Source organism: Phoxinus phoxinus (genome assembly GCF_949152265.1).
Source record: "Phoxinus phoxinus genome assembly, chromosome: 20".
Lineage (NCBI taxonomy): Eukaryota > Metazoa > Chordata > Actinopteri > Cypriniformes > Leuciscidae > Phoxinus > Phoxinus phoxinus.
This window is the reverse complement of record NC_136895.1, coordinates 14189354-14216237: the sequence shown is the minus strand read 5'-3', so window position 1 is coordinate 14216237 and position 26884 is coordinate 14189354. Positions and strand designations below refer to the sequence as shown.

The 26884-nt window shown below is 36.5% G+C and overlaps 2 protein-coding genes across 4 annotated transcripts; both read left to right on the top strand.

Annotated features, from left to right (window-relative positions):
- The first annotated feature begins 180 nt into the window (after positions 1–180).
- ddx59 (DEAD (Asp-Glu-Ala-Asp) box polypeptide 59) lies at positions 181–4830 on the top strand. The gene is made up of 7 exons (XM_079593707.1): positions 181–1260; positions 2234–2416; positions 2502–2591; positions 2783–3034; positions 4044–4196; positions 4284–4412; positions 4489–4830. The coding sequence occupies exons 1-7, from the start codon at positions 361–363 to the stop codon at positions 4753–4755; spliced, it is 1974 nt and encodes a 657-aa protein (XP_079449833.1). The 5' UTR covers positions 181–360; the 3' UTR covers positions 4756–4830.
- A 798-nt stretch (positions 4831–5628) lies between these two features.
- kif14 (kinesin family member 14) lies at positions 5629–26340 on the top strand. Of its 3 annotated transcripts, none has more exons than XM_079592190.1 (30): positions 5629–6947; positions 7533–7787; positions 7894–7981; positions 8072–8170; positions 8518–8570; positions 9163–9193; positions 9299–9406; positions 9540–9656; positions 9820–9938; positions 10587–10759; positions 10986–11133; positions 12569–12632; positions 12757–12941; positions 15284–15386; positions 15482–15636; positions 15716–15863; positions 15935–16087; positions 17332–17464; positions 17561–17654; positions 17871–18012; positions 18947–19050; positions 19501–19601; positions 20152–20382; positions 20519–20706; positions 21916–22068; positions 22169–22291; positions 24168–24233; positions 25341–25482; positions 25575–25756; positions 25881–26340. In XM_079592190.1, the coding sequence occupies exons 1-30, from the start codon at positions 6127–6129 to the stop codon at positions 25977–25979; spliced, it is 4578 nt and encodes a 1525-aa protein (XP_079448316.1). In that variant the 5' UTR covers positions 5629–6126; the 3' UTR covers positions 25980–26340. The 3 variants fall into 3 exon arrangements, with proteins under 3 accessions (XP_079448316.1, XP_079448315.1, XP_079448317.1); XM_079592191.1 differs by having other exon boundaries at positions 5757–6947; positions 7533–7557; positions 7668–7787; positions 25575–26319; XM_079592189.1 differs by having other exon boundaries at positions 25575–26319.
- The last annotated feature ends 544 nt before the right edge of the window (positions 26341–26884 follow it).

Here is a 26884-nt window from a genome sequence, read left to right as displayed (position 1 = left end):
ACCTTTAAATCTCGCGAATATATACATAAATGCTTTATAATCTTAGTAGTTACATTATATATCATGTAATAAGTAACATGTAATATATCATGTTATATATCATGTAATAAATGTAACTGATGTAATAAGTATAATACTAACGTATGGTTATTGCTACAGAGTTTGATCTTTGAAAACTACAATGCCCAGGTTTACAGCAGTGTTTACATGACGTCACAACTAGGCGACTTTTAGGAAGCGGTTCCGTACCGTCCACAGATATCTGGTTCTCCGAAATAAAGCGTTTCAAGAATATAGATTACCATCGTTTTTCTTTTCTTTTGTTTTAGTTAGTATCTGTGTGATGAATGTGGGCAGAAAATGTTTATGCCGAGATCGCTAAAGCTCAAGAGAGGCCCTGAGTCCCATCAGCAAAACCCCAAGAGAAGCAAACCGACACCTGAAGACACTGTTTCTACATCTCCATCTGACCTAGACACTGTATCTCCATCTGAGCTAGGCACTGTTTCTACATCTCCATCTGAGCTAGGCACTGTTTCTACATCTCCATTTGAGCTAGACACTGTATCTCCATCTGAGCTAGGCACTGTTTCTACATCTCCATCTGAGCTAGGCACTGTTTCTACATCTCCATCTGACCTCTCTCCTCCAGACGAGACTGTGAATATTGAAACAGAGGAGGAACCCGATCAGATAGAGTCTGATGAAGAGGAGGAACCAGTGAAGTCCTTCAAGAAGAACCAGAGATGGCCAGAGCCAGGAGAACCTGTGTGCGTCATGTGCGGTCGATATGGAGAATACATCTGCGATAAAACAGACAATGATGTCTGTAGTCTGGAGTGTAAAGCCCGTCATCTGGCTCAAATGTGTTTGGGTTTTGGCGAGAAGCTATTTTCCAAAAACCCACAGGAGGGTTCAAAGACCTCGGATGCGGCAAACACTGACACTGAGAGTTACTCTTACAAAGAGGATGCTTTCATATCTGAACTGACTGAGGAGCAGGTTAAGAGAGTTCAAACAGAGCTGGCAATAGTGACAGCCGGCAGTGAGGTCTGCAGACCCATTATAGAGTTCGAACACTGTAACTTTCCCACAGCACTCAGGCTCAACCTGAAGAAGGCTGGTTATGAGGCACCCACTCCCGTCCAGATGCAGATGGTCCCTGTGGGTTTAACCGGCAGAGATGTGATCGCCACTGCAGACACGGGCTCTGGGAAGACAGTTGCCTTCCTTCTTCCAGTGGTAATGCATGCACTCCAGGTAAAGACTGGATAGATAGATAGATAGATAGATAGATAGATAGATAGATAGATAGATAGATAGATAGATAGATAGATAGATAGATAGATAGATAGATAGATAGGAAAATGTAAATTTTGTGGCTCAATATTGGCACTCAGGTCATGGTGTTTAAATAGAAAACTCTTTTAAGGTAGCAGCTGTTACCCTAGATAGTGAGTGCTCTCCTGCGCACCGCCAGTATGAGTAATTCATAAGAGCAGATCTATTTTTGACTTCCTCTGAAAAGTTCACAACCAGAATGCCTAGTTCAGATAAGGGCAATTGTTATATAAAACTCACATTCTCCTGATAGCTATAATGTCACATTAACATTTCATATCAGTGTTCATTTTTAGGTACAAAACCATAGACTGTAAAAAGGTACAACTATTTGCTTTAAGTCTTTTTATTTTGGCAAGTTTCTTTTTTTTATTTGTTTCACTTTTTTATTACTATAATGTGAGATTTGGAGATTATAAAATAAGTTACAAATGATAAAATGGTCAAAATAAATTAAAACAATGTTTATAAAACACTCAAATTTTTGCTTTTTTGTTTTAAAAAACATACTGAAAGATACTGTTTAAATATATATATATATATATATATATGTATTAGCTATATATAAAAAAATCGTTTTTTTATGTTCTCGTTCATTATTTTTTTTTTTTTACTTCACTGTAAAAAATATATTATCAATAAGTTATGACAACATATGTTTTCACATTGCTTTAACTCATCAAAATAAAGTTAAGCCATTTTCAACTTTTTTATTAAACTCATTTTTAAAGTCAGTTTATTGTGATTAAAGTTTAAATGACTTAAACATCCAAGTTGATTGTACTTAAAACGTTTAAGACAGCGACTTTTTTTTACAGTGTTGTTGCCAATGTTTTTGTCCATGATATTTTAACTTCCCACAAACAATTTCTGTATGTCGATTATTTCCCAGAGCCAAACTGCTTCTCCGGCTTGTCCCACGTGTCTCATCCTGACCCCGACCAGAGAGCTGGCCATCCAGATAGAGCAGCAGACCAAAGAGCTGGTGATGGGTCTGCCCAACATGAGAACTGCCCTGCTGGTGGGGGGGATGCCTTTACCTCCTCAGCTGCATCGACTCAAGCAGAAGATCAAGGTGCTTCTGGGTAAAGTTTAGGGTAATGTTTGTTAGTTCAGAGCTTGATCAGAATCCACCTTACCTGTTTAATTCCTTTGTCCAGATTGTAATAGCCACTCCAGGACGCATCATTGAGATTGTGAAACAGAAGGCTGTACGGCTGGATGATGTCAGGGCTGTTGTGGTTGATGAGGTAAGCGTCTATCTATCTATCTATCTATCTATCTATCTATCTATCTATCTATCTATCTATCTATCTATCTATCTATCTATCTATCTATCTATCTATCTATCTATAGCTTATTCTATTTTTAAATTCTAAAGTTATTTTATTTATATTTTAATCAGTGTAATTATTAATATCATTCTCATAACCATTCAAAGGCAGATACCATGCTGAAGATGGGATTCCAGCAGCAGGTTCTGGAAATTTTGGAGCACGTCCCTGAAGAGCATCAGACGTTGTTGACGTCAGCCACCATTCCCACAGGAACGGAACAGCTAGCGGCTCGTCTTACCCGCGACCCTGTGAGCATAACCATCGGACAGAAGAACCAACCCTGCGCCAACGTCCGGCAGATAGTCCTCTGGGTGGAGGAGCCGTCAAAGAAGAAGAAGCTTTTTGAGATTTTAAATGTAAGTGTACTGCAGAAACTACACTCAAAATGGACCCCATTTGCTTTCTTGATGCATGGTTTTGTGCACAATACATCTGTGGAAATGCAGCACATATTGATAGAAAAGAAAGAAAAGAATATTCAGATTTAAAAACAAAATAAGCTTGATTGACAGCATTTGTAGCCTGCTGTGGACTGACTTGTTGGCAGAAAAGCACTTACACTGGACGTCTGTGGGTCAGTCTTTGCTGTTGTGTCTTACCCTCTCCAGAGGAAATGGGTGGGTCCTCAAATGGATTTGCTCCTGGAAAAGTAGCAACGGCTTACCAAGGAAAGAAAGCAGGAAAGCATTTTATAAAATCACAACCTGTGGACATAAAATTACTGCCCCCAAATACATATAAATTATTGCATGTTAGAATAATAGTCATGAAAGTAATAAACATGAAATTAAATTAATAAAGAAATAAAATTATTGATGAATATTATATTTAATATTTTAGAATAATTTGATAAAAAAGTATGAAATAAATAAATACAATGATTTATTAATATAATTTTTCATATTTTAATAATTGGCAATGCAATTCTTTATTAATTTTATATGCATTATTTCCATAAAAAATATGAAGCTACATCTGTGATAAGTGTGAATTTATAAATGTGAAATTGAGTAAACTATATAAATACATAATAAATAAATAAATAAATAAATGCAATTATTTGTTAATTTTAGATTTAATATTTTAGAATAATTGTCCATAAAAATATGAAATGGTATAATTAGAAGTTTTGGAATTACAAATTATTATTATTTTTTTTTTTTTATACCATGAATTCAGCAAAAAAAAAAAATTAAAGCACACACACACACACACACACACAAAAAAGTGAAAGCTATCTTTCATTTATTTATTCACCATTAATTTTATTCACCATACTACATCTATCATTTTGATTTATATTAAATTATTGGGTTTGTTTTAGTAGAATATTATCTCTTATTATTTATTTTTGTGTGTTCACAGGACTCAAAGCTCTACCAGCCGCCGGTAGTTGTGTTCGTAGACTGCAAACTTGGGGCCGATCTGCTGTGTGAAGCTGTGCAAAAGGTCATGGGATTAAACGTGGTTGCCATCCACTCGGACAAAACGCAGTGGGAACGCAACAAAATTGTGAAGGTAATGCAAAAAAAAATATCCTTTTTTAAAAGCAGCCCACAAATGTCCATAATGATAATATAATATATATTTGTTGGTGTTTTTTAGGGTCTACTCGAGGGCCAGTTTGAAGTGGTGGTCAGCACTGGGATTCTTGGAAGAGGACTCGACTTGGTCAATGTTAAGCTGGTAGTGAACTTTGACATGCCAGCTAACATGGATGAATATGTTCATCAGGTATGAAGTGTTTTATAAAAAACACTTACATTGAAGGTTCATGTCTTTAATGATACACTATATTTGACCCTTTCAGATTGGTCGAGCTGGTAGACTGGGGCACAGAGGCACCGCCATCACCTTCATGAATAACAACAGCAAACGGCTGTTTATGGACATTGTGAACCGAGTGAAGCCCACCGGCTCCTTACTGCCGCCACAACTTCTCAACTCCCCCCATCTGTTCGAACAGCAGAGGAGAGCCAAACAGAGGAGTCACCGTGGAGAGGAGGACGTCATCGGAACCAAGAGCAACCTCATCGACATCATCAGGAAGCACGACAAAAGATCTGCCAGGAAATAACTAGCAAACGGATTTATTATTAAAGGTTTTGTTGTTGTTTTGTAATTTGTGTTTTCAATAAATGCTACACAAGTAAACGAATCAAGTGTCCTTTCTGACTGTATCCAGTGGGGATGTTCAATTTAATTAATCAATGTATAATACTATTGATTAGCATTACCAAACATGGACGTTTTATTATTATTTCAATTTAATACTGTGAAGCTGCTTTGATACAATCTGTATTGTGAAAAGCGCTATACAAATATTCTTGACTTGACTTATAATAACATGCACACAAATCACATCACCCATTTTGAAAGCGTTAGTAATATTAATGGAAAAGAATAAATACTATGGTGAAAATCTTTTAATTGGTTACTGTATCATATACAATACATCATACTATATTTCATAGGATCATACATGCAATTCTACTGTATAATGTTGAAAAAAAAAGATTTTAGATATTAAATTAAACTATAAATTACAGAGAAATTGTCAAATTTAACATGTAAAAAAATATATATTTTCTTACATTGGCACTGGCAGCAAGTTTTTTTTAAAACTGTAAATTGAATAAAAAGCAGTGCCAATAAAGTAGTCAGTGTAGCGCCATATAGAATGAAAACGAACGCCTTTCAGTAGATAAAAACTGAATAAAACAGTTTTTAAAGTTGTGACTTGAGAAAATGACATCTAGGACCTTTACAGTTTGTGCCAAACTGTAAGTCTATCCTTCACAGCTTCTTACGAAAAAAAAACATTACTGTAGTATTACCATAGTTTTACTACAAACACCTGGGTCAAAATTAATTAGACAGACACTAAAATATCAAAACCACCATATTTTTACAAAATATGTAAAAACCTATGGTAAAAACCACCCAGTTCTCTCAGGCTTGGAGAGACACTGCCATCTGTTGGTGGGTGCGTGTTACTGCGTGCCATTGCGTAGTCTGAGCTGACCAATCAGAGCACGCCTAGGGTTTTTGAATTATAGCGGCAGTATGGCGGAGCTTAGAGACAGTGAGTTGTTGTTATTATTGACGTTTCGAGGCGGAGTACTGTCTGTTAACGTTACTTTCTCAACATCAAAACGGAAGTAAACGTGAAGAAAGAAGGACTGCGAGTTTTAATCTGTAAACAAAATTAACGTTACTTTTAATTTACAAAACGACTGTTTAATGACAGGATATCAACACTCGCAGGTCAGTTTTATTTAGGCTAAGTTATTTGTTGACGTAAATATGTATTTTTAAGTTATATGACATGTTGTTCACCTCCGTGCACTCGTTATTATAAAACGATGGAGGTATTTGTGGACTGAAGTTATATGTGGGACAATTTTAAAACAATTTTAGTCAAAAGTGTTGCGTTTGGACCCGTAAAATGATGGATGGATCAAAAGAAGGAGAGAACACATCATCCTTTAATAAAACAAAAGAAGTGAACAGGACGTATGTTATCTCAGCAATCACAAAATGTGGAGAAAACACATTTAAAACACCATCTTCTAGTGCCAGACTCACTCTTCAGAGAAGACCCAGCAAACCCCATGTAAACCACCATGAAGAAACCACACAAGAGAACCAAAGAGAAGAGAAACGCCTGACCCTTCAGCGCAGGACTAGGACAGGGTCCATGAACAGGACCAAAGTCCTGGCCGAACCCAATCCAGCACCATCTCCAGCCAAAAAGTCCCATGAAACCATTAAAACACCTGGGACAACCTCATGGCGTGCTCAGAAAACAAGTTCTGAGAAGGTCAGTGCCACCCATGATGAGGGTAAAATCGTTTCGACACCTACAAGAAGAACCCAGTTTGAGAAATTAAGTGTCAAGAGAGACGTCTTTGAGAGGTTAGCAGGTAAAGATGCATCAAGACCAACATCTTCAAAGAACACACCTGCTGGAAGACAGAAGCCATCACAGATGAGCACTGAAACCGGTGGAGGAACCAATGAGAAGGTTCTGATTGGTGGTCTAAATAGGCACATGACTCCAGCATCACATCCAGCACAGGTGAGGAGACCCACAACACTAATGAGCTCCACAGCTCATGGAGGAACAAAAGTTTCTAGAGCCACTGCTGCCGAAGGAAATGTTCCTCTCGAAGCTGTGAGCAGAACAAGTGCTCGACAACCTCAAGAACTGAAGATGGAGAACAGTACGGTCACTGTGGCAGTTCGAGTAAGACCTTTCAGTTCAAGGTAAGAAATTGTGTGTTTTTAAACTTTTATTTTGGCGGCATGTTGTTTTGCGACAATTTTTTGTATGCAAATTTGTTATTTAAAAAACATAAAAAGGTGATTTTTGGCTTGTGTATCTGACTGAATAAAGTAATTAAAGTCATAGAATCAGATAAATCTGATTTTAATGCAACCCAGGCAGTTACAGCATGATTTGACCCTTTAAAAAAATGACATTTCATAAAATTGTGGCACCCAGGAATTTAAATTATTTGAACCCATGCTAAAACAAATTGGAAAGATAAGCATATGTGATCATATCTCTCCTTCATGATTTTTACACATTTGTCATTTTGATGCCTAACCCTAACCAATATATATATATATATACACACATGCCTAGTTATTGTGATAAATTCTAAATAGTTTTAGTATTTAGTTTATGAATATTTTAATATAATGATGTTAATTATTACGACAATATATATATATATATATATATATATATAAGATTGTATCATATATTTTATTATTTAATATTATTATATATTATTTTGAATAACACTTATTTGTCCTTAAATGTACATAATTTTTTTGTGTCCGCAGAGAGAAGAATGAGAAAGCCCGTCAGGTGATCTTCATGAACAGCCAAGAAACTTTAGTGCAACATCCAGATACTAAACAAAACCACACATTTAGCTTTGACTTCTCTTTTTGCTCCATCAATGAATCGGATGCAAGTTTTGCGAGTCAGCAGATGGTTTATGAAAACCTGGCTCGGCCCTTGCTTGAAAGAGCGTTTGAGGGATTCAACACGTGTCTTTTTGCCTACGGCCAAACAGGGTCTGGAAAGTCCTACACGTAAGTGATGTTTCTCTTTTTAAATAAATATTTAAAACTACTTATAGGAAAAACAGCTTACTGTTTACATCAATAATATATTATTGTGATTTTGGATGTTTTACAGTATGATGGGTTTTGGTGAAGAGGCTGGAGTTATTCCCAGATTCTGCGAGGAACTTTTCTCAAGATTGTCCAGCACTGAAACCAAAGAGGTTACTCTCCCGTAGAAGGATTATTTATTTAGAATTTACTTAAAAATAGTGTGTTTAACTTTTCTAAATGCAAGTTGACTTCTATTAAAGATCTCTTGCCATCTGGAGATGAGCTATTTTGAGGTGTACAATGAGAAAATCCATGATTTGTTGGTGGCAAAGGATGGACAAAACCAGAAGAAAATGCCTGTAAGTACAACTACTCAATAAAACACATTAAAGGAACGCGCCAACTTTTTGGGACTTGAGCTTATTCACCGTATCCCAGAGAGTTAGATAAGTCCATACATACCCTTTTCATCTCCGTGCGTGCCGTAACTCTGTCTGACCCACACACCGCTAGCCTAGCTTAGCACAAAGACTGGAGGTAAATGGCTCCAGCTAGCATACTGCTCCCAATAAGTGACAAAATAACACCAACATATTCCTATTTCCCAAAGTCCCAAAAAGTCGGCGTGTTCTTTTAAATGCTACAAATGTTTGTTTTTCTTTTCCCTAATTGATCAGCAATTCCGTTCTTTTCATGTCTTTTCTAGTTGCGTGTCAGAGAACATCCTGTTTACGGTCCTTATGTTGCAGACCTGTCCACGTAAGCAAACATTTATCCAAACGCCACGGTTACTATGCTCATGGGGAACCTGAGAATTGTTTTATTGGTTTTATTTTGTTGTGTCTTAGTTTTGTTCAGTTATGTTATTGTTTGAATTCAGTTGTTTTCGTCATTTTGTTGTGTTGTAGTTTTGGTTGTTTTTGTTATTTTGTTGTGTTATTATTTAGGTTTATTTTTGTTTTGTTATTTTGTTGTGTTGTTATTGTTTGGATTTGGTAGGTTTTGTTATTTTATTTGGTTTTGGTTGATTTTGTTTTATTTTGTTGTAGTTTTGCTTGATTTTTTTGTGTTGCGGTTTTGTTTAGTTTACATGTTTTTGTGTCATTGTTTGTTGCATTGTTTTGGTTCTGGTTTAGTTTGTTCTTTTGTGTTTAAAAAAAAAAAAAAAATTTATTGTAGTTTTTCCCCCTCCTTTATTGTAGTTTTGCTGAGCCATTGTTTTGGTTTGGATTTGTTTGGATTTGTTTTGTAGTTTGGTTTAGACTTTTTTTGTTTTGTTATTGTTTTGGTTGAGATTCGGTTGTTTTTTATTTATTTTGTGCCACTGTCACATCTCTCTGCTCTCTTTCAGGAATGTAGTCACGTCTTATGCTGATATTCAGGTAATTTTGTAATTTGTATGTCTGTTAACTTTATACATTCAACGCCTGTTTTTTATGTGTCTAACTCTTATCACAACTTAATTTTTCCCTCCGTCATCTTCACAGACTTGGCTTAAACTCGGTAACAAACAGAGAGCCACGGCCGCCACCGGCATGAACGATAAAAGCTCCAGATCGCACTCTGTTTTCACTCTGGTCATGACGCAAACTAAAGTAAGGCCTTTAGATTGATTTGGTTACATTTGCCTTATTGAAGTGAAATGCTACTTTAACTTCTACCAACCAACAAATAAATAATTGCATTTGTAATGGATATATTTATATGATGTTGTTTGTATGCGCACAGACTGAGTTTGTGGAGGAAGAGGAGCACGATCACTACATCACCAGCCGGATAAACTTGGTGGATTTGGCAGGAAGTGAGCGCTGTAATTCAGCCCAGACCAGTGGAGACCGGCTCAGGGTAATCCAGCATCCAATAGCTCTGTGTCATGATTACCCATAATGCATTCTGCTGCTGACTGTTCTCTACATATTAAATAAGGGCATATATATTTGCTCTGACAGTGATTGGATTACACAATTTTCCTGACATATTTGTAATGTGGATGACTTATTTTTCCCAGGAGGGAGCAAGTATCAACAAGTCTCTGCTCACGCTGGGAAAGGTGATCTCGTCGCTCTCCGAACAGGCTCAGAGCAGAAAGAAAGTCTTCACCCCATACAGAGAGTCAGTGCTCACATGGTGAGAAACTTTTGCTTTCCGGTTTTTGAATTATATAATATTTCACTGCAGTTTTGTTAGTTCGACAAAAATGACAACAACAACACAAAACAGCATTCTGGGATATAATGCATGTTATCTGCCATTATTTCAGTGTAATTTAAAAAAAATAATTATTTGTATTATTATTATTATTATTATATTTCCCTCTCTTTATCAGACCTAAATAATATATACAAGAAGTGTATAATAATAATATTGATCAAATAGAATTATATTTATATTATTTAATTATGATATAATTTGTATAATAATAATAATAATGTTTATAATAATTATAAATGTGTTATAATTTCATAAATGTAACACTTTTTATTATTATATATATCTTCTCTAAATGTTTGATATTTATTTTACATATATTCTATCACACCAGACCTACCATAATTTCTGTTTACTCAGCAAAAGTGGAAAATAATTTCAGAAGTGCAGAAAATGACAAAAAAATATTCTAATTTATAAATTGGAAAATAAATATAATTTTTTTTGATGGAAGATAATGAAAACAAATGGCCGCTTAGTTTCCACTGAATGTAAAATATGGCATAAGATGTGAGCTGTATTGCTGTCATTAGCAGCAGAAGTGCTTCAGCTCCCTCTTGTGCTCAGGTTACTCAAGGAAAGCCTCGGTGGGAACTCCAAGACGGCCATGATCGCCACCCTGAGCCCTGCGGCCAGTAACATGGAGGAGAGCCTGAGCACGCTGCGTTACGCCCAGCAGGCGCGCATGATCATCAACATAGCCAAAGTCAACGAGGATACCAACGCCAAGCTGATCCGAGGTCAGTCACCTCACCTGTCTGTTTGTGTTTATGCTGCTCATAACCATCAAGAAGGGTGCGTTGTGAGAAACGCACCAGCGCAGCTCTCCTCTAGAGGGCAGCACGTTCACTAATGTGACGCCCTCAGTGATTTATGTTCTGGACAGCAGCCACAGGAATTAAAATGTCTTTTTTCTTTTCTTTGCATGGATAATTTGAATGTGTATGACATAACCTGTGTGTCCAGAGCTGAAAGCAGAGGTGGAGAATCTCCGTGCGGCTCAGATGAGCGCTCAGGGCATCCAGCCAGAGAAAATGAGACTGTTTCAGCAAGAGATCGCCACTCTTAAGACTAAACTCTGTCAACAGGAGCACGAAATGGCCGAGGCTCACAGGTGCGTGGATATACAAAACTCAGTGTTATGACTGTGAAAATTAAATAAAGTGCTGTTCACATTCATAACCTATTTTATTTCTGAATTTAACCGTTTTTGAGAGACGTGAACTGATTGTAATGATGAAAACGGGTGTTACCAGAATGGAGCAGAAATATTTAACGAATAATTTCCTTTTATTTTTTTGTCCTTTTTTATTTTTGTGTTCAGCTTATTGACAGTAGATTTTTGCCGTATTACAAAAACAAAATGCAAAAAATGGCGTATTACTAATTTTATTATTAATTTAAATATAACAATAATAATACTTTATATTATAAATTAAATTAATGTAATAGTTTGATTATAAAAATAACAATACATTCATTTTATATATATATATATATATATATATATATATATATATAAAACTTTAAGCATGTATTATACTGATCAAAAGTGAAAGTAAAGACATTTTTTAATTTTAATTTAATTTTAATGTCATTAAAAAAATCCTGAAAATTCCATAAAAAAAAATTAAGCAGCACAACTGTTTTCAACATTGATAATAATAATAAGAAATGTTTCTTTAACACTGAAAACTGGAGTAATGATGCTGAAAATTCAGCTTTGATCACAGGAATAAATATAAAAGTTATTTTAAATTGTAATAATATTTCACAATATTTTTTTTTTTATCAAATATATAATACAACCTTGATGAGCATAAGAGATTTAAACATTAAATAATCTTACTGACCCAAACTTTTGAACAAGTAGTGTAGTTAAAAATAATCAGCATGTTTTGTGCTCAGTTTTTCAGTAAGTGAAATTATCAATTTGAATCTTTTACCTTTTTATGTGAACCAATATAACAATACATGTAAATAAACATGTTTACTAAAATCTTGGTAGCATTCAGGATTCAGGAGTGAACACACTCACCGTAGCCAGGTTAGTTTGAGGGTACAGAATACGTTTTTAGAATAGAAAAAGCCGAAAGCGCATTTCCTCGCCATCTCTGTGCTGACGGGATGTTAGAGAGTTAAGACATTTATGGCTGTTTTCCCAAGCCATGACATCATGTTGACATCAGTGGAAAAGTAAAGCCGTTTCAGACGGAGTAGTCATGTTATAATGTAATAATTATATTTTAATAAAATAATACGAAGACAGTTTTTCCATTGGAATAGCATGCATAGATGAATGCATGCCATGGAATATTTAGTTTATAATGCATTTATTTTCTTTTTTATTAAAATGATATTAAATTAAATACAATTTAAAACAATATATAAAAAAAATACATATAATAATTCAAAATATATTACTTTTTTTATTATATTTTATAATAAAATAAGATTTTCTCACAAACTTGCACTAAAATGTTGTTTTTTAAATGACGTAAAGTTGAATTATATCTTTTTTTTTCTTCTTCTTCAATTAATATGTGCAGAACATGGAAGGAAAAGCTGGAAGAGGCCGAGAGGAGGAAACGTGAGGAAACCAAAGAGCTGCAGGTAATGAAACACTCGTCAGACTTCAATGTCTGATGGATCGATGAGCTTTTTCAAATGTTTCATGGCCATTTTCTCTCTTTCTTCTTCACTTTCTTTGTCTGTTTACTCTCCGTTCCTCATTCAGCGCTCTGGCGTCACCTTTAAAGTGGATAACCGGCTGCCTAACCTTGTGAACCTGAATGAGGATCCGCAGCTGTCGGAGATGCTGCTGTACATGATTAAAGAGGGCGAGACCAAGGTCGGCAAGCTCAAGTCTGAGTCGGCCCACGACATCCAGCTGTCTGGAGCTCTCATCGCTGATGAACACTGGTGAGACAGATCACATCCACAGTCTAGCTCCAGCCACTTCATTTACTTCACTTTGATTTGTTTAAAAGGAACATATCAGGTTAAAGGTACTCTATGTAACTTTTAAATGTCAATACATCATCAACCCTTCTTCCAAAACTTGTTTTTGTCTTACCCTGATTCACTATGGTAAGCCTATTATAAGTGTTTATATCTTAGACCAGGTGGGATGTTTTTTTGGGGAAATTGACCGTTCGCAAAGACCCGACCCCCTTAGTTACTGTTGCTATGTCCGACAAGCCACGCCGCTCTCATGCCACACCATGTTCTCACGCAGTGAAAAATACATCGCGGAGCAGAGAGGACACTGACAACACGCTGACAGACAGGACAGACCAGATTACTTTTCGGTTACTTTTGATATTAAACAGTCTCACCTTTCAAATTTGGTAATTTTTAAAAAGAAATTTAAACAATAAATACAGTTTTGTGGCTCTTAAATGTGTCGTGACAGATCACTGTAGAGCATCAGTTAAAGCCGATCGTGAACCGTTCATCTCTTCCTTCTAGTTAATTTATAGCATCAAAAAAACATGAATGAACATAAGAAGGAATGTTGTTTTAACGGAAAGGCGTCTGTTTTTCAAGTTCAAATCCTCCCATGTTAATCTACTAACTCTCCTGACTGCTTTGTCGGACAAAATGGCGGATGGCGAACTATGATTGGTCAGATCACATGTCAATCAAGCTCCCTGCGAAGGGTCAATTGTGTACATACATCAGTCATCTGTACGTGTCCCGTCATATCCGTTAATAGTGAACAGTTGCTCCAGCTACTTTGACTTATGTATGGTGTGTGAGTGGCAGAGATTAGTTGAAAGGTTGACATGGCGCAGCTAAATCTCAAACCTACGGGGAATCACCTGTTTTAACGGAGGAGAGTCAAAAAAAAGAACGCGACAGAGCTCGTAATAAAACCAGAATCAACATTGGCTTGGCTTTTTGGAGTCTGCGAGAACTGAGGGATTTTTTTATAATGTTTTAAAAGTGGGGCACGGATGGCGTTTTTATTACTTAACAGGTGATTAAGGTATTTTACTGAATGGATAAATTGCCATGTGTAGCACTGTAAAGCATTATCTATTGTGAAGGGTCATTTCATTATGGTTGTTGTAGCGCTGTGTCCGAATTTATCTTCAAGGAAGTACCGTGTCTATTAATGGGTGTAGCTACAGTAACGTCTTTAGCTAGTCAGCCCGAGATCCTTTCCATCTAAACTGGTTATATCTCTTAAAGTCCCCCTGTGGTAAAAATCAAGCTTTTAATGTTGTTTATATGCCTATGTGGTGATTTTAATATGCTTTAAGACAAACCATGTGCAGAAGTCAACACCATTGCTGAATATTTTCCCCTTAAAACTGCAGTGAACCAAAGACAGTCTCAAAAACGCGGTTTGAAATCGCTGATGTTTCTGACGTCACAAAATACCTTGTAACCAATCAGGTCAATGTATGATAGTCAACGAGCTGGTGTGAGTGGGTGGAGGCGGGGCTAATTGGGATATTCATAGAACTGCGTATGAGGCAAGGGTGTAGAGTTACATTCAAGCTATTTTAAGGCACAAATATATTTTTTTTCAAGGAAAAAGTTTCAATATGTTATTTTGCTGATCAAAGATGAATTTTAAGAGATAAAATTATTGACTACAGGAGGACTTTAAAGCCTAGTAGTGAATGTTTTATGAGCAGTAAGATAACCATATTCATCCACAGTACAACCAAAACAATGTTCTTCTGCAAAGTGCATGCAGTTTTGTTACATTGTACCTTTACACGTGATTTGATTTACACATTTAAAGGGACAGTTGACCCAAACATTTAAATTGTCATTATTTACTATCCTCATTTTGTTTCAAATCTGTATGACAAATTTTTTATATTGATTTACTTTTAATTTAACTAAATCTAAAACTCTAATAATAGTGTTTGGTAATAGAAGCTGAAATATATGCAAATATTAATGTTAGATGCAAAACCTAAACTTGATTAGACGTTTCCTTGGCAAATGAATTAAATTAATAAGTTCTAAAATGTATTCTAATTAAATGACTAAATCCGGAATAAACATGAATGAACTGAATGAATAAATAGAAATGTAAAACATCCATCCATCCATCCATCCATCCATCCATCCATCCATCCATCCATCCATCCATCCATCCATCCATCCATCCATCCATCCATCCATCCATCCATCCATCCATCCATCCATCCATCCATCCATCCATCCATCCATCCATCCATCCATCCATACATAGCAATTAAATCTCTAATATCAATTGATATCTTCCATCTTGTGTTCAGTGTCATCTCCAGTGTGAAAGGTACCGTCAGCATTAAACCGATGCCGAACGCCAAGACCTTTTTGAATGGACATCTTGTGTCTGAGGTCACCGTTCTCCACCACGTAAGTTTTTGTTGCTGTTCTGAAGCGAAACCTCTGAAATGATGTCCATTCTAACAACCTCCACATAAATCATAAAATTGTTAACTCTATTTTAGGGAGACCGTGTGATTCTTGGAGGAGATCACTACTTTCGGTTCAACCACCCCGCTGAGGTTCAGAGCGGGAAGCGCGCGTCCTGTTGGAGCAGCGGAGATGGTCAAAAAGACTTTGAGTTTGCCAAAAACGAACTGCTATCGGCCCAGAGAGCTCAGTGAGTATAAGCCCGAGATTGTCCACTACAGGACCTCATATTTGACTCTCTTGATCTGTATCATCACTTTTCCTCATAGACTTGAAGCGGAGATTGAGGAGGCTCGGTTGAAGGCCAAAGAGGAGATGATGCAGGGCATTCAGGTGGCCAAAGAGATGGCACAGAAAGAGCTGAGCGAGCAGAAGGGTCTGTACGAGAACAGGATCAGAGCTCTGGAGAGAGAGCTGGTAAGCAGATGCGTGTCAATGGATAGCATGTGTGACTCCAGTGTTCTCCAGTTAATCTAATGCATCCTCAGGAGGAGGAGAGCGAAAGAAAAAGAGAACAGGAGCTGGATAAAAAGAGGGTCGTCAGCCAGATAGAGCAACTGCATACAGCAAAGACTCAACTGGAGCACGAAGTCAACAGCCATAAAAGACGTCTGCAGATGGAGGCCCAGGCTACTAGACAGGTACAGAAAGACCAGATTCAATCAAAATGGATGCCCTTTGGGAATTTGAGGAAAAGTCAACACATAACGGTAATTAATATGACTAGCCTTTGGCTCGACTACGTTATCAAACCGCTAATGTTACACAAACTATGTTCTCGTTTGCCATCTCAGAGTCAGACCGCTGCCTTCTAACAATCAGTATCCTTAGAAAACATTGATGGGATTGGTTACGTGTTCGCTACGTTAGGAATTAGGGGCGGTTTCAACCCGTGTTTTTGAGACTGTTTTTGTTACGCTGCAGTTTTAAAGTGCCCCTATTATGCTATTTTAAAGTTTCCTAATGTTGTTTTGGAGTCTCCTACAACAGGTTTACATGCATCAAAGGTCAAAAAACTGTTTAATTTTCTCATAATATACATTTGCACACATCACCACATTTTCAATGATTCTCAAACGACTCGTCAGATTAATCAATCTCTATAAATCCCTCCATTCCGCGAGCTACTCTGCTCTGATTGGCCAGATGGCTCAGTCTGTTGTGATTGGTTTACCGCTTACAGCGCAGCGCGTGTGTCGAAAACAAAAACGGCCATTGCCATAACAACATCAGCTCTGCGTGTCCTGAGGCTTCCTACACCGTAAACTAAACACAGTAACAAACGATGACGTGGATTTGATCATATCAATGCGAGCGCGAGTCCGATGATGAAACATTGGAAGAACTGGTCATTCAACCCGAACCTCCATCACAAGGACGACTCGAGCAGGACGTTTCTCAGTGATTCACTACTCAGTTTGAGGCACATTATGAGATGTTGCAACTGTAATTCCTCACCACCAGCATTAACAAGTGCATGTCCAGCAACAAACCGATTATTTTACTTGTACTTATTTATTGACAGAGTATTTTTCTAATTTATTGTGGTGAACTCGTGGAAACTGTATCAATAACAGTGCATACATTAGCAGAGCTCCAGCCAGTTAGCGGGAGACCTACACAATATAAAACTCAAAACTAAGTATTTTGAACACCATCTTTCAAGAGCAAGCGGTCTGCGAATCCTGCCTTGAACTCCGAGATTTGAGAAGCAGTCATCAGTAAAATAAAGGTAACACAGCAAAAGTTTAGGATTATACTGCTGTGGTATCGTGGTAAAGACAACTGGTTCTTCACATGCACATATCGGTTAGTTTAGCTATTTAAGTTTAAACTATTTGTTTAATGTTGTGACTTATTCAGATTTTTTTTAAACATTTCATAGGCGATGGCCGATCATGATGTCCGGCATGCTAAAATCGTGGAGGCCCTCGAGGCAGAGAAGAAGAAGATTGCTGAAGATCTTGCTCAGATTGAGAGGAAACGTGCTCTTAAAGTGACCCAGACCCCTAAAACAGGTATTTAGACACTTTTCATTTGAAAGACATGGAGTTTTCCATTAACAATGTTCTTAACAGTGTGGTATTCACCATATCTTTCTTCAATGTTTGCAGCCTACCCACAGTGGGACTCAATGAAGCTGTCTTTGATGATCGAAGAAGCAAACAAAATCAGTGCCAAACTCAGGAAACGCACAGTCTTCAGCAGGTACAGTTATTCTGGAAAAGTTAGTCCTTGGCTACAAATTGCCCTTTTTGTTAGGGATAACATTTACAAAACATATAAAATATTTGTCAGTAATAGCTAATGACTGGAAAAGTGCTAGTTTAGTCTTTTTATCAATAAGCAGGCATCCTGCCTCGTTTATTCTGGACATTAAAGTGTTTGAATGGAAAAAGATGTGGGTTTGTGTTTTCACAACAGACATGAGACGACCGATAAAGAGAACGAGGGTGGAGACGCCCAACTGCAGGTCCAAGTTCAGAACACCAAACTGGGAATTTCCACCTTCTGGAGTCTGGAGAAGCTCCAAAGCAACTTGGCTGCCATGAGGGAGCTGGAGCAGGTGGCGTAATAAAAGATGTTCACACAGTTATAGGAGTAAACATGCTGCTTGAGCTAGTGTGCATGGTGACGTTTCTGTAGCGAAGTAAATGGTTCAAAACCACAGTATACTTAGCTGCATAATAAATGTTTGGCTTTTTGTGTGTGTGTGTGTGTGTGTGTGTGTGTGTGTGTGCGTGTGTGTGTGTGTGTGTGTGTGTGGGTGTGTTGTCGTCTTGACTTGTTTTTGTTTAACGTTTTGTTTTTGTTTAGGATCTCACTTACCATTGGAGAGTTTTGCTTTATTTTGTTTTATTTTTTGCTTGTTTTTTGTCTTGTGTAGCATTTCACTTGACATTGGGAATATATTTTAATTAGTTATTATTATTAATAATAATTATTTTATGTAGTTTAGTTTTGTGTTATTAAAAAAAAACCTTTTTTTTCTTGTCATTTATTTATTTAGTGTTTCTGTTTTATCTCGTTGTTGTTTTGTTTGTTTGGTTTTTGTCTTGTGTAGCACTTCACTTGACATTGAAAGTTATTATAATTATTTATTAGTAATTATAATTTTGTTTAGTTTTGTGTTATTTAAAATATTTTTATTGTTTAGTTCAGTTTTATTTTTTATTTTTTTATTTTTTTTTGTCTTGTGTAGCATTTCACTTAACAATGAGAAGTTGTTTTAATGTATTTTTATTTAGTTATATTTCTGAAAGTTTTTTTTATTTGGTTTTAGTTTTGTTTTGTGTAGCATTTCACCTGACGCTACACTTGACTTGGAAACAGTGCTGCGTATTTAACCTAGAACTTACAATAATACATGAGGCCATTTGAAGCCTGTTTATTTCCTTGTAATTACCCAGTAAAAGCAGGAAGCATGTAGTATTGGCATTTGTTCTTATTATCATAAAAGAATCGGAGACTAAATCAAGTCTGATGTTTATTGGCTGTAGGGGGAGAGCGCCTCTAAAGATGACGACGTGTTTTACGACCCTAATGATGAGTGGGAACAGGACCTATCTGCCTCTTCCTCAACCTCATCTTTCTCTCGCAGAAGGTATTTCAGTTTATTAGTCCGCAATGGTGCCGTTCTGCTCTCTGTACTTGATAAACGAAAGAACAGAAGCATACGTTGTGCCCAAAACTGGTTCTTGTCTTCCACCATGATGTTATTTTTCCACTTATAAACCGAGCCTTCAGGAAAAGCACATTCCTGCAGCATTTTTGTTTTACCTATTTTCATTGCCTTCATGAACATGTGACTAGAGCTAAATTCAGTATTATTGAATCAAAACCCCTTCTACACCTCTGAAGCCCTTCTCAAAGCTTATACTGTAGATGTTCCTTGTGTGTTTTCTTTCTGTCTTTCACTCCCTGAAATGAACAGTAATGTTCAACTCAGTGTACATCATGTAACTGGCTGTTGAATAAGAATTATATGACTGATAATAATGGTTCAAGTTCAAATGTATCTGGATTTCTTTTTATTCTGTTTCTTGTGACCCAGGAGTAGAAGTTTGCTAAAGGGCAGGAGGATATCTGGGCGTCTCTATGAGATCCGAGTGCACCCTATTCAAAGCCTACATTGTGGTCCCTCACAATCCACTGGTAAAGTACCTTTTATATCATCTATACTTGTGTAATGAAGTGGCTTTATTATATGAAGTTTGAATGATTTTATTAGCCTAGCACAGTTTTTAGCATCATTTAAATCTAGGGTTGGGAATCGAAAATCGATTCCAGAATACTTGCTATAAAATTTTACATATATTATGAAATAGAATAAACACCACAATGTTCTGTAAAAAATATAAGAATGGTAAATTTTGATTTCATGGCGACTACGTTCCCCAAACAATGCTGTTTTGTCCCCCATTGACTTCCATTGTATGGAAACCTTCTTCAAAGTGCTTTAAAATACAGTCTAGATAGGAAGCTCTTTAGGTTTTTGAACATATTTTATTATTGTTTATTGTAACTAAAACCAGGCTGAATTAAAACTACCGGTAAACATAATATTAATTAATAAAAAAATAAAGCTAAGCAATTAAATGCTAAAATAGTATATAAATAATATATGAATCATACTAAAATAACCTGTTGAAGAAATATCTCCCTGGGAAATGAGTGGCTTTGATATACCGTGTCTTTTTATCAGGGCTGATGAACAAGCCGCCCTCCCTGCGCTCCAGCACGTCTGACTCCGCCCTCCCAGGCATCTGCAAAGATCTGATTGGTTCTGCCGTCTCACGTCTGCGCTCCTGTCAGTCGGCCGAAGAGAACGAAAGCTTGGCCGACAAACTGACCCTAGACCTGCTGGCGGTTCACAGCGCCGTGAGGTCCATCGCGGACCTTTACGAGCACCTTGACGACGACAGTCAGGAGAACCGTAAGCGACCAAACGTTTTTAACAAACCTAAATCAACAGGGCCATTCATCAGTGTCAATATTCAGCTCAGTATGAATGCACAACACAGCGCTACACAAAGAGCCTCATTTCGTTCTGTTTGTGTGTATGTGAACAGTGTTTGCCTGCAGTGCTGAAGCCCAGACTCATCTGGTGAAGGCCACCTCTGCTGTTGAAAGGGCCGTGTTCATTACGATGCACTGGGTCTCCAGCATTAAGCCCAGCTCTAACACAGTGTCTCAGAGAGCCGAGGAGCTCAAGACGGAGGTCAAGAAAATCGGTGGCTACCTTCAATTACTTATTCAGGTGCTCATCAGAGTTAGAAGTCAATTTATAAAACACATGTTGCATTTGTGTTCATTGATGCTTTTATTTCTGTAGAGGGACCGTAGAAAAGAAAAAAATGCAATCATCTCATTAGAAATGTAATCAGTGTTTTGTCGACTTTTAATTCGTTTTTTAAATCCTTTTTAAGAACCTACATATAAGAAATATATAAATATAAAAACAAAACGGTAATAATAATTATCTATTTATTTGTTTAGACATCAAGTAAATCTATTAATATTATTTCTTTAGTTATTTTCTTTAATTTACCGGTAGTTCAATTAAATATATATTTTAAATTAAAATATATATTAATTTAAATTATTGGTGTATTTATCCAACATTTAGACTTTTTACATAATCTATATTTTTTTTATTTGATTTGTACTGATTATTGAGTGATTTAAATTTGCATACATGTATGTATTAACAGATACAACTTCTGATAAAAAAAAAAGTTTTTATTACTAAATGTTGAAATTAGCAACAATGTTTCTGCGGGTCTTAAATCCAATACAAATATCTAAACATTAAATCAGGATACATTTACTTGAGGTGTAAACATAAAAATCAAGTCTTGGAAAACTGATCAAAGTGAAGTGAGTTTATAACAAGAACAAATATCCATCAACGAGACGAGTTATGAAAAAGTTATTGCCTTTGAATTAAGCTGATTTTTCTGAGCCTTTTGGCAGATATTTGTTCTTATTTTAATCATAAACACTTAATTTTGATAAATTTAACAGAAAACAAGACTTTTGTATCTCCAGTAAATGCATCTTGATTTCCATTTTCTAGTGGTTGGGAGCAGAGCGATTTAAGCTGCTTTTTTGTGTGTGCAAAATGAATTAAAAAGTTATGGATGTCAGTTGGAAGTTCTGAAGTGTTGCCAAATACAATAAAATGTTGTTTCTCCTTAGACATTTGCATTTAGAGAACATTGATGCATTTTGTTCCCTTCAATTTATTTCTTACATTTTCTTTACTTGGTTGGTTTAAATTGTTTTACCTTTATAAAAGCTGCAGAAACCAGATTATTAAATACCATGGAACTATTGTTGATTGTTAGTTCATGTAAACTAATGTAGTTAACTAGTGTGTTTTTGTGTTTCTTTCAACATTGGAATTTTGGGTAATTTTTGTGGCCTTACAAGACCATGTTGGTCTTTCTGTGTCTTCATCCTTTAGGGTTGTGACTCTGAGATCTCCTCCATGGTAACCGAGGCCCAGAGGAAGGTTGCTGATTGTATGAACGTGATTCTCAAAACTATCGGTTTGCTGGCGGCAATGAATGGGACTGATCTTCATTTGTCTGAACTTGGTTCAGAGGACATAAACAATGTGGGTAGATTCCCTCATCTTTTGCACTTGCTGACGTTTACCGGTACATAGTAAAGGTTTGACCAGTGTTCTCTTGGTTTTCTTTGCTCTTTCTCTTTAGAGGTCAGTTGTGGATTCTTTGCAGGATGGGATGCATCAAAGTGTGACAGATCTTCTCTTCATGGGTCTGAGAATCTCTTCTGAGATGGTTCAAGACGCTCAGATGAGTCGCGCTGGAACACCGGTAAGTTCTCTTAAAGGGATACTGCAGCATTAAGCTTTGTATCAGTAGAAAACCTGTAGTATTTTCGAATAACCATGCTTCCCTCCCTCATGTCCCCCTGAGACGAGAGATTTATGGGTTTTTTTTTTTGTCTGGAAAAAATCCTCTGATGACGCAAAAATCTTAATTTTGCGTCATCTGAGGATTTTTTGGCCAGAGGCTAAAAACTACAGCCAGTCGAAGGCGCTAGATCCGCATGTTTTCAACCCGTCCATAGAGGGTGGGATCTCACTCACAGAATGTACAAATAGTGTCAGCCATCTTTTATTTGGAAGCTAAGCTAACAGGCTCTTATTCAGTGGAGAAAGCTGAGTAGTAGGGGTTACCATCCTCTTTTTCCCGGACATGTCCGGCCGTCGAGATCGTCCAAAATGTCCGGGATTCGGCTTTTGCTTTTTGCAGTCGCCATTCATTGTTTACATGCACACCTTTTGTTTCAATCTAACTGAATTCATTCCGATTGGTGAATCTGAATGTAGTGTTTACATGAACGCTAAACAAGTGATCGGTTGATGTGCGTTTTAACATTGTTAAGAAAATTCCCGCTCCTCCCTGAGAGATACGAGACCGGTGCGTCTCACAGGGGCGGACAATCCCGGGCAGACTAATCACGGAGACTCACTAGTAGCTTAGCCTAGATGTTTAACTGCGCTCTTACCGGTAGGTGTGGCTTGGGAGTGGCCTCGTAGGGCAGTGAAGCAAGTGCATTTTGGGAGTTGTTGTCTTTCATCCACATGAGACAAAAATACATTTTCTGGCTTTTCTCAGTCTAGAAGGCTCCAAATTCAAATATAATTTCACATTTCTACTACATAAACAACCCATTTTAAATACACATTCATCTTTCCAGAGGTGAATTATCATTTTAATAAATATTTCACTTAAAGGTGCATGGTGTAATATTTAGGAGAATTTGTTGACAGAAATGCAATATCATATACAGAACTATGTTTTTAGTGGTGTATAAAGAACCATTATGTTTGTATTACCTTAGAATGAGGCATTTCTATCTAATTGAGATTTATACATCATCTAAAAGCTGAATAAATATGCTTTCCGTTGATGTAAGGTTTAGAATAGGACAATATTTGGCCGAGATGCAACTATTAGAGAACCTGGAATCTGAGGCTGCAAAAAAATCAAAAAATTGAGAAAATCGCCTTTAAAGTTGTCCATTTATGTTGCCGATTGTGCTGCGTTCACTCACAAAAATAAATGTTTTACGGTTGGAAATTTACTAAATATCTTCATGGAACATGATCTTTATTTGATATCCTAATGATTTTTGGCATAAAAGAAAAATCAATAATTTTGACCCATACAATGTATTCTTGGCTATTGCCACAAATATACCCGTGCGGCATGTCACTGGTTTTGTGATCCAGGTTCACAAATGTCACTGTTGTTTTTTTGTGCAAGCTAGCTAAAGTCAGTGAATAAAACACTGACACAATGATGAACAAATAACAATAATATTCGCAATAACTTATCGTACTGAATAATCAAGTAAACCTGATTTCTTAATTTATCTTTGTAAAGAAACCTCATTGCTGAACTGGCTACTCTCTGCTGTCTCAGACGACATCATTTCCTGTCGGCCACTGTAACTTCTGTTGGTTGCAATTCGCAACCTCGCCACTAGATGCCGCTGAAAATTACACAGTGCACCTTTAACCGATAATATGGAATATTATTGTAAACTCAAGAAATAACCTTACAATGAAATCTTGATGGATCCAAATAATAGTGTAAATACATTTCAATGTTTTATATGAACTGATTTAAATATACACTTTAGCATCATTTTATAATCTTTGTTGATTTTTATGTTTTACAGATTCAGCAGTCCGCAATGCATGATGTCGCCCAGTCTCTGAAAAGCTACTTCGACTGCTGTTTGTCGGTACGCCTTACAAACAGCTGTTTTTGTCATTGAGGTTAAATGTTTTGGATTGATGACTACCCCAACAATGAATGCGGGGGACAGTGCTTGTAAAACGTCGAACCTGAGCGGTCTTATCGCACGTCTTGGGTCGTTTTGCTGTTTAGAAAATAAATGGATTGAGTAAAGCGTCATCTGTCACCTTAATGAGGCTGTAACTGTTATCTTCAATACACAAACTACAGGCTCGATGTTATTGTTCAGCAAGAGAATGGGATGCTGGGATAAGGAAAAATGGATGCATCTCACCTACTCTCCCATTTCCTTAAACCCACCAACCGTAGCCCTGTGGGTTAAAACAAATAAGAGACCCAGTAATGTATACATAAAAAAATACATATTAAAACATTTATATATATATATATATATTTATATAAATAAATTAGTTTTATTTTTACTGGGTCTCTTATTTGTACAAAAAAACAAATATTGTATATCAAACAAATCAAACAAAAAACAAATCATTATTTTGTTTTTGAGGGTCTGTTCGGTTTGTTTGAGTTTCTGTTGTGGTTATTTGTTATAAGGTTTTTGTTTTATTATTTCGTTTTTGTTTTTAATTGTTTTTATCTTGATTTTTGGGAGGTTTTTTGGTTTGTATTTTAGTTTTTTTATTAGAATTTTGTAATGATTGGGTTTTTTTTGCGAGGGTTTTTTTTTACTTTTTTTTTTTTTTTTAGTTTAGTTTGGGTTATTGGTGTGTGTGTGTGTGTGTGTTTTTTTTGTCTTAGGAAAGTTTGTTTGGTTTGGTTGTAATTCTGTTTGGAGGGTTTGTTTCTGATTTGTTTTTGGTGTGGTTTTTAGTTTTAGTTTTAATTTGTAATTTTGGTATTGCTTTTTGGGAGGTTTGTTTTGTTATATTTAGTGTGGTTTTGTTTTTTGTTTGGTAGTAGTAAAATAAGGGGGGGGGGGGTATTTGATTTTTGTTTAGTTTGAGTTTTTGGTGTGGTTTTAGTTTTGTTTTTGGGAGGTTTGTTTGGTTTGGTGTAGTTTTGTTTCGACTTGTCACTTTTCCTTGGTTTGGATTTCATGTTTAAGAGCTGTTTGTTCACATCTGCTTTTTCACAGGAGAGGCCAGGTTCCACTGAGAATCGTTCAGAGGAAGATGAAGGCTCAGCTTTGTGTGATGTTCATAGCACCACCGTTAAACTCCTCGAGCTGAACAAGGCGATCAAAGACCTCCACTCGTCTCTGTCGCGTTATCTGAGAGGTAAGGCATTCTTTCCACAATTACATGCATATGGAATGCACACGTTATGACAAATATGTGACATGACTTCATTTTATTAATGTGTAATACAGGGAGTGGCGATGCTGGCCTTAGTCAATCTGTACTGTCTTCATCCAAGACGATTGATGATGTCATCAATGGGCTTCCGTGCGAAATGGACGGAAGACGTTCCAGCAGTCTTCAGCTTCCGTGTGTGAAGAACGTCATGGCTGCCCGTGATAAAGTGCACTCTGCGCTGCAGGCTTTGCCAGAGGTGTTTGATAAATGCACAGACGGAATACAGAGGCTGGGCACAGATAGACACTTTGTACAACAATGGTATCTAAATGGCAACACAAATCGGACCGTGCCTAAAGTTATGTATTCTCTTTCCTCAGGTATTAGCACATGTTCCAGAGATGCCCGCTGGGTGTGATTTGGATTTAAGGGGTACTAGTCATGTATACAACCATAGTGGCTATAATGGTTACTGCTAAAATTGGCTCACTTTTCATTTTGATGTATTTACAGTATGCACTCATTCAGGCCTACAATAATTTGTATTTAATTGTAGGATTTTAATGAAGGGCTTAATAGTATAATTTAAGAAGATGGGTTTTTGTGTATTTTGCAAGTGATCAAGCACATAAGTCTTCTATAACTTGTGCACTCCTGGATATATTTTTGCACTTGAAACCTATGCACAGGCTTGGTAGTGCTGGTGTTTCACAATTTCATTCGCATGGAGTTTTTTTAGCATTTGTAGCAGCATTTACTTTGGATCATGTAATTGTTTCACACTAATTTATACTTTCATTAATAAACACTCACTGGGACAAGAAGTCTGGTGTCCTATTTAAACATACAAACTTTTATCGTGTGTGTGTGTGTGTGTGTGGTCATGGTACACCCTACATTATGTCCCCACAAAGATGGCAACATATGAAGTCCTTGTGGGAATTTTTTTTTTTTTTTTTTTTTTTTTTTTTTTTGATAAAACCGCTATAAATCCTAATATTTTACATTTGAAAATGTAAAAAAGCAGAACGTTTTCTGTGATGGGCAGGGTTAGTGTAGGGGCGTAGTATGGAATATCAGTTTGTACAGTAAAAATGTGTTTTTGGAAAGTTCCCATAGTGTGTGTGTGTGTGTGTGTGTGTGTGAGAATTATTGGTTGCAACTGCATCCAATGGAAAATTGTTTAATTACAAAGTAACTTAGACTTGTATCTGAAGTATGTTTACATTCAAAGGGCAAATATTTTTTTTTATTTCAAATAAGTTATATAAAAATAGTATAACTCATATAAAATGCTAAAAATCAATCAGTAAAAAGCGTAAAATTACGTTATTTTTCTTATTTTAATTTGTCCCCAATAGTGGACAAAGGATGATTTCTTTAC